The following is a 7,500-nucleotide window of genomic DNA, read 5'->3' as shown; positions in this document are numbered from 1 at the left end:
GATGCTGGTGCTGGCTCATCTCTTGGCTCTTGCTTGCTTCGCTCTGCTGCCGTTGCTGTTGCTGGCTGTCGTCGTTGTTTGGCAGTTGCCGCCGTTGTCCTCTCTGGCGTGAAATGCACCATATCGTTCGTTTCTCAATGGCAGCGCCAATGCCCTCATGTGCTCATTTTGCTGCCGTTGTTTGCAAATCTGCGCGGCGGAAGTGCCGCTACGAAAAGCGCGCCAAATTCGGACGGGAGAAACAGCAGAAGGTCTGGGACGGCGCACACCTGCACAAACAAACACACTGCAACTGCCTCGCTGGGTGTGCTGCGGTTGACCTGGTGCTTGTGTGTGCTTGTGCTTGTGCTGGGCCGGACTGATCGACAACCAACCAAACTCCAAGCGCACGGGTGGGACATACAGACGCACCACAGCAGGGACAACGGAGGAGGGAAGGGAGTGCGGCAACTCTGAAACAGCGGGAACATTCCTCTTCGCGAAACAACAACCCACAACCAACCAACCCACAACCAACCAACCAACCAACAGCGCACGAGCCATCTGCAGCTGGCCATGAGTGATCCACAACCGCAACCGCAGCAGCAGCGGGACACCGGCCGCCCGCGACCGGACTTGGCGGCGCCAACAACCGGCGTCACCACAGGCCAGGAACCAGCGCAGCCGTCCCCCTGGCTCGTGCGACCGTCGACAGCAGAGCCACAACCAGCACTGCTTGTCGAGGTGCACCCACAGCCAACCGCAACCACAACCGCAACAGCGACGGCGGCTGTTGGCGCCACCAGCAGTCATAAGGAGGAGGAGGAGGACAACAAAGAAGCATCACCGAGCGCTGGCGCCCCTGCTCGCAAGAAGCCAAAGCCAATGCTGGCCTCATCTGGACCAGACGATCAGTTCCTCGACCAACAGGAGCAGGTGCGTGTGTGCGTGCGTGTGTGTGTGTGTGTGTGTGTTTGTGTGTGTGTGTGTGTGTGTGTGTGTGTGTGCGTGTATGTGTGTGCGTGTGATGCTGAGGAATAGTACAGTCAATTTCACCGTGAGCACCTCGGGCTGTGCACAGGAGCGGCTGCGGCAGGTGTGCAAGGACATTGGCTTCCCCGACGAAGTGCACGACGCGGCCGTTCGCTTCCTGACCCAGCTGGTGAGCGTTGTGGGTCTTGTGTCACAGTTCCCCGCCACCTGGGCACACTGCTCACTGCACCGTGCATCTTGCTCTTGCTTGCCACGTCCTGCTCCGTTGCTCACCTCATATGATCGCCACCGCCACCACCACCACGCCTTCTGCAGCGGCTGACGCGGTCGCCGCCGTGGGTCCCCGGTGGATATGACGCATGGATGGCAGCTGCCCTCTTCCTCCTCGACCAAGACATCACCCCAGCCCGCGTCGTCAGGGTGTGTGTGTGTGTGTGTGTGTGTGTGTGTGTGTGTGTGTGTGTGTGTGTGTGTGTGTGTGTGTGTGTGTACATGCGTAAATGTGAGTACATATGTTGTGAAGCCCTCCGCGTCTCTTCCTCAGTCGCATCTGTTTCGCGTGTGCGTTTACGATGCTGCTTCTGCAACGACGGCTGCAGTCTCGCAACCTCATCTCCCTAACGACCATCCTCCACAAGTGCAACGTTCCATTCGTGCGTCATTCGTGGTTGTGTGAAAGTGTTGCGCGAGCGCTCTTTGCCTGTGTGCAATGTCTCGTTTGCCTGCTTGGCTGTGCTTCCCCTCTGAGACACACACACACACACAGACACACACAGACACACACACACACACACACACACACACACACACACACACACACCACAGCCAGACACACCACAGCCAGACACACCGACACACACACACACACACACACACACACACACCACAGCCAGACACACAGACACCTCACAACCTCTCTACCTTCCCCTTCCTCCACCCCAGGTTGAGTACAACACTGCGCTCAACTCTGTGGTTGACGCGTGTGTGTCGTCGCCGCGTCTGCCGCCGGTGCATCCCGCCCTCGGCCGCCGCATCGTCGCCATCAAGTGGACATTCACCGTTCTCGCGCCAATCTGGGAACGCACCACCCAGGTCAGCTGCTGTTTGTGTGCTGCGTGTGTGTGTGTGTGCTGCGTGTATATGTGTGTGTGTGTGTGTGTGTGCTGCGTGTATTTGTGTGCGTATATATGTGTGTGTGTGTGTGAGGTGTGCAGGGATGGGAGTGGGAGTGTGGGTGTTTCTTTTTGTCTGCGTGTTCACATGTGTGTCCACACTCATGCCCCTCTCCATTGTCCTCGACTTCCATCATCGGCCACTTCTTCAGATTTACCAGCGCTATCTGACGCGCAAGTTCCAGACGGCGGACACCAAGTCCTCGGCGCTCCAGTACGTGTGGACGTCCTTCATCATCGCCAAACGCATTTCGCTCTCCCAGTCCGCGCAGCGACAGATGATGCTCCTCCTAGGTACGCTGTGTGTGTGTGTGTGTGCGTGCTGGTGTGTGTGTGTGTGTGTGTGTGTGTGTGTGTGTGTGTGTGTGTGTGTGTGAACGCGCTCACATCCCTCCCACTCCTTCTTTCCGCCACCCTCCTGTCCCCCAGCGCTGGTCGTGTGTGCTCTCCGTCATCTCCTGCGTGTATGTGCACCACTCGATCGCTTCGTCGCCGCCCCACACGCCCGCGCACTCAGGTGCTGTGCCATGTGATGTGTGTGTGTGTGTGTGATAGTGTGTGTGTGTGTGTGATATGTGATATGTGATGTGTGTGTGATAGTGATATGTGATAGTGTGTGTGTGTGTGCTGTGCTGTGCTGTGCTGTGCTGTGCTGTGCTGTGCTGTGCTGTGCTGTGCTGTGCTGTGCAATTTGTGGCAGCGTGCAAGGGCAGCCACCGCATGTTCTCACACCATCACCACTGCGACTGCCATTCGATTCATCAGGGCGGACACGAGCGTGTGGGGTGAGGAGTCGCTACGTCACATTGCGCAGGACCTCGACCTGGACTGCGATCTCCTGCAGGTGTGACAGTTCTTGGGGGCGTGGCACGTGCTTGCATGCATTCGGTGTGGTCTGAACGTGGAGAGTGGGTGCCAGTCGTGTAACGCACGCGCCCGCTTAACCTCACATATCACGTTGGGTTCGCCCATCTATCAGTTGTTCACCATCGCTGCTGCTGCTGCTGCTGCTGCGTCAGGTTGTGCACAGGACGTACTGGCGGCATTTCCTGGAGAAATTTGGAGACAAGATCACGTTCCTGCCAACACTTGGGCTCCCCACGCACCAGGTTCACATGTAGAATTTCAACGAGTGGTGAGAGGTTGCGAGTGTGCTGGTCGCTGTTCTGCTGTCATGACATGTGGCACGTGACACGAAACGCACGACATGACATGTGACACGAAACGCACGAAATCACACACACACACACACACACACATACACACACACACACACACACACAATACAACCGTGTGCAGACGTTGACTGCGCTTGATCAGGCGTATGCGACGCTGCTGTCGTCGCCGATGCACTGCACCATTGACGAGCGGCTGTTCGCTGCGCGCGACGTCGTGGTGATGGCCGGACCCCCGCCGCCATCTCCGGCCGCGTTCAGCATCCCAAAGGTACCCCGTCACCGTGGTCGTGGCGATGGTTGTGTGCGTGTGTGTGTGTGTGTGTGCGTGTGTGTGTGTGTGTGTATGTGTGTGTATGTGTGTGTATGTGTGTGTATGTGTGTATGTGTGTGTATGTGTGCGTGTGTGCATGTGTGTGTTTTGACGCTGTGTCACATGGTTCGAATGCGGACTTGCCTTTCCTCTCATCTCACCACCGAATCACAACACCACCTCCTCCGCAACACGTCTCGTCATCACCATCGCCATCAGTCGTTTGTGGACGCGACTCAGTCGCCGGTCGTGCGTCTGTCAGAGCCGCTCTCGTCCCCGCACCACCGCCGCCACCACCAGCTCTCGTCTCCATCGCCGTCGTGCAGCGGCGGTGCCGACGAGCGCTCACTCGAGGAGATGCTGGAGGCCGAGGGGGCGACGAGGTAGGCACGTGTCTACGGTGTGTGTGTGTGTGTGTTTGTGTGTGTGTTTGTGTGTGTGTTTGTGCGTGTGTGTATTTGGTGTTGATGTCGTGTCTTGTGTCTTGACTTTGCTGTGTCGTATCCAAGCAGTCACACCCATCACCTCACTATCACGCCAACATCACGCCAACATCACGCCAACATCACGCCAACATCACCTCATCAGGCCGCCTGTGGAGCTTGCTGCGATGCTCATCCAATCCGATCTCCTCGCCACCGTCGACACCGCCGTCCAGCAGGCCAAGGTTCGACCGTTTGTGTGGGGTTGTGTTTGTGTGCATGTGTGGGCATTTGTGTGCATGTGTGGGCATGTGTGTGGATGTGTGGGCATTTGTGGGCATGTGTGTGTATGTGTTGTGCGTGGTTTGACGCCAAGTGGTCAGCTATGTACCCCACTCACACCTCGCGCACACGTATGCACGCATAAACATTCGCCTTCTCTTCCACCCTCCACCCCACCTCACTGAATCCTTCCCGACCCCTCAACCCCCCTTTGACCACCCAATGCAGACGGAGTTTATGGATCGGTGCACGCGCCAATTCCCGACTGTGGACGCGCGCGAGTTTGAAAACCACTGGAGCACCGCCGTGTCCGTGTTTCATTGCGTCATCTCGGCCATCATGAACACGGAGCCTGACGCAACACGCGAAGTCCTCCTTCGTGCGCTGTGCAGGGACGACAACATGTGCGCCATGCTCGCCTTCTCCTCCCAAATCGCCAGCATTGTCACCCACTTTACACCAACCATGGTGGGGGCCTCGCGCGCGCACGTGTGTTTGTGTGTGTGTGTATGTGTGCATGTGTGTGCATGTGTGTTCGCGTGTGTGTATGTGTATATGTGTGTTTGTGTGCGTATGTGTATATGTGTGTTTGTGTGTGTGTGCGAGTGCATTCTTTTGAGCGTGTTTGTGTCAGAACAGCAGCTCCGTGTGCTCACGTCTGCCTTCGCTCCGTCCCCTCTCCCTGCGGTGCTCGCCAGTCCCCGAGCGGCGACATCACGTGGGTCCTCGATGTCTTCAACGCGAAACCCGTCACCTACTGGAAGGTGAGGCGCGGCTGCCTGAATGCGCACGCGAGCGCACGAGCACACATGCTGGTATATCTACACACATACGCGCGCGCACACACAGCATTACCACTGCACATCTCATCCCCCACCTCCATCCCCCACGTCATCACATCACACGTCGGCAGGTGACGGAGCGGGCCATGGCGACGCTGCTGTGTCGGTATCCGCAGGTGGCCGCCCCGCTCGCCCGCTGCGAACGGCACATCCTGTCGTGCCTGATGTGGCGGCGGTCGTGGGCGCACCCGCCGCTGCTCGCCGGTCTGCCCGCGGTGGAGGAGGCGAACAACCCCTGGCGACGGGGGAGCACCCACGCACGCACGGGCCGCGATGGTGATGGTGGTGACGATGAGGAGAATGATGGTGGCGACGGTGAGAAGGGAGCGAGGCGGAAGACAAAGAAGCAGCAGAAGAAAAAACAGAAGAAACAGCAGAGCACCAGTTCAAGTGCACACGCACACGGGCCACCAACAGCAGAGGAACGCACAAGGACAACCACCCTCCTCCTTGCAAACAAGGTGCATGTGTGTGATTGTGTGTGTGTGTGTGTGTGTGTACTTGTGTGTGTGTGTGCGTGTGCGTGTGCGTGTGCGTGTGCGTGTGCGTGTGTGTGTGTGTGTGTGTGTGTGTGTGTGTGTGTGTGTGTGTGTGTGTGTGTGTGTGTGTGCATTTGTGTGATTGGCTGCGTGCCCGTGTTTTCCCGCCTACTCACCAACATTGCACTCCTCCCTGTCGGCCCCTGCGTTCAGTTCTACGACGCGATGCTGAAGCGGCTGGCGATGATCTGTCGCCTCGCAGACGACATTGACGCCGTCCTGGTGAGTCGAGCACGTGCATGGATGATGGTAGTGGTGGTGGTCGTGGTGGTGGAGGAGATGGTGAGCGTGGGCAATATGGAAGAGCACTTGCGCTTGTTTGCATTGGAGATCAATGTGCGTGCATGCGTGTGTGCATGTGGATGTGTGTGTGTGTGTGTGTGTGGCTGTGTGTGTGTGTGTGTGTGTGTGTGTGTGTGTGTGTGTGTGTGTGTGTGTGTGTGTGTGTGTGTGTGTGTGTGTGTGTGTGTGTGGATCGGTTCTGAACCCCCCCCGGCTGCTCTCAATGTGTGCGCACATGTGAGCAGAAGCGCAAGATCTGGACTACGTTTGAATTTGCCGCCATGAAGCACGTGGGTTATTGTGGTAGGGGCGAGGAGAGGGTGAGGGATTGGGTGAGGAGGTACAATGGACGAGTGAGTTGATGAGTTGGGTGAATTGCTGCAATTCCGAAGACGCAGAGGAAGCACACACACACACACACACACACACACACACACACACACACACACACACACACACACACACACACACACACACACACACACACACACACACACACACACACACACACGCACACACACGCACACACACTTTCCCTCACCCACTCACTTCCATTCCTCCCGTGCAGCCGGATCTGTTTGTCGATCGCCACGCGGACCAAATTCTCCTCTGCTGCATCTTCGTCACCATGAAGGTCAGCTGCTGTTTGTGCAATGGTAAATAAAGCAGCGATTGATGTGTTGTCTGGCTTCCCTGTGCATGCGTTGCCATCTTGCCACACACGCACACACATGCACACACATGCACACACATACACACATTCACGCATTCACACTCACACACAATCTCACACACTCTCTGTCACAACACTCATGGTTTCGTGTTGCCGCTGCTCGTTCAGTTGCTGAAGCCTGGCGCAGCGTCGTTTACGAAACTGCTGCTGCTGTGAGTGAAAAGCCCTTTGTGTCCACACATATTCGATGTGATACGATCACTGACTCGCTTTCTTGCCTGCTTGTATGATGATGCTATCGCTACACGGCCCGTGCACCCCCCCAACCGTTCTCATCTCCTCTCGTTGCCACTGACTGCTGCATCAGGTACGAGTCTGTGGTGAAGGACGCCGCGTATGTGGATGAAGTCCTGCATCGCATTCCCGTCCGCAATGACGAGCGCCTGCACACCTCCGATGGCGGCAGCGACGGCGATGGTGGTCGCGGTGGTGCGGATGATGCGCCTGCACGGGGACAGGCGGGTGTCAGTGCCGACGCTGATGACTCAGAGGTGAAGAAGGTGCAGATCTTCACCTTCTACAACGACGTGTTCCTGCCGCGAATGCAGTCGTTTGCGCTGCGCTGGACGAGTGAGGGCGGGGAGGATGAGCCAATCACCGCCTCATATCCACGCTCGGGGAACACCATCGCCGCAACACCGCACATCCCGACCCGACACGGCGCCGTCCGGCTCAGGCACCTCCCGTCAGTTGCGTTGTGTTGTGTTGTGTTGTGTATAATGTTGTGTTGTGTTGTGTTGTGTTGTGTTGTGTTGTGTTGTGTTGTGT

The 7,500-nt window shown here is 57.3% G+C and overlaps 2 protein-coding genes across 2 annotated transcripts in view; one reads left to right on the top strand and one right to left on the bottom strand.

Moving 5' to 3' along the window:
- The window catches only part of PTSG_09994 (uncharacterized protein), a 3,757-nt gene extending 3,653 nt beyond the window's left edge, over positions 1–104 (bottom strand). Inside the window, exon 1 of the mRNA XM_004988850.1 lies at positions 1–104. This exon is cut by the window's left edge and continues 80 nt beyond it. Coding sequence (XP_004988907.1) covers positions 1–19 — 19 coding nt within the window. The 5' untranslated portion in view covers positions 20–104.
- Positions 105–282: 178 nt separating this feature from the next.
- PTSG_09993 (uncharacterized protein) overlaps positions 283–7,500 on the top strand; it is a gene marked incomplete at its 3' end in the record, with an annotated part of 7,914 nt that continues 696 nt past the window's right edge. The window contains exons 1-20 of the mRNA XM_004988849.1: positions 283–915; positions 1,061–1,141; positions 1,288–1,392; positions 1,572–1,625; positions 1,915–2,064; positions 2,297–2,438; positions 2,574–2,661; positions 2,910–2,988; positions 3,164–3,253; positions 3,444–3,590; positions 3,852–4,015; positions 4,221–4,299; positions 4,565–4,804; positions 5,035–5,100; positions 5,250–5,639; positions 5,871–5,939; positions 6,245–6,289; positions 6,568–6,633; positions 6,841–6,884; positions 7,040–7,417. Coding sequence (XP_004988906.1) covers positions 556–915; positions 1,061–1,141; positions 1,288–1,392; positions 1,572–1,625; positions 1,915–2,064; positions 2,297–2,438; positions 2,574–2,661; positions 2,910–2,988; positions 3,164–3,253; positions 3,444–3,590; positions 3,852–4,015; positions 4,221–4,299; positions 4,565–4,804; positions 5,035–5,100; positions 5,250–5,639; positions 5,871–5,939; positions 6,245–6,289; positions 6,568–6,633; positions 6,841–6,884; positions 7,040–7,417 — 2,837 coding nt within the window. The 5' untranslated portion in view covers positions 283–555. The remainder of the gene's footprint in view (positions 916–1,060; positions 1,142–1,287; positions 1,393–1,571; positions 1,626–1,914; positions 2,065–2,296; positions 2,439–2,573; positions 2,662–2,909; positions 2,989–3,163; positions 3,254–3,443; positions 3,591–3,851; positions 4,016–4,220; positions 4,300–4,564; positions 4,805–5,034; positions 5,101–5,249; positions 5,640–5,870; positions 5,940–6,244; positions 6,290–6,567; positions 6,634–6,840; positions 6,885–7,039; positions 7,418–7,500) is intronic.

Source organism: Salpingoeca rosetta, assembly GCF_000188695.1.
Source record: "Salpingoeca rosetta unplaced genomic scaffold supercont1.32, whole genome shotgun sequence".
Taxonomy (NCBI): Eukaryota; class Choanoflagellata; order Craspedida; family Salpingoecidae; genus Salpingoeca; species Salpingoeca rosetta.
This window is presented reverse-complemented; position numbering and strand designations above follow the sequence as displayed.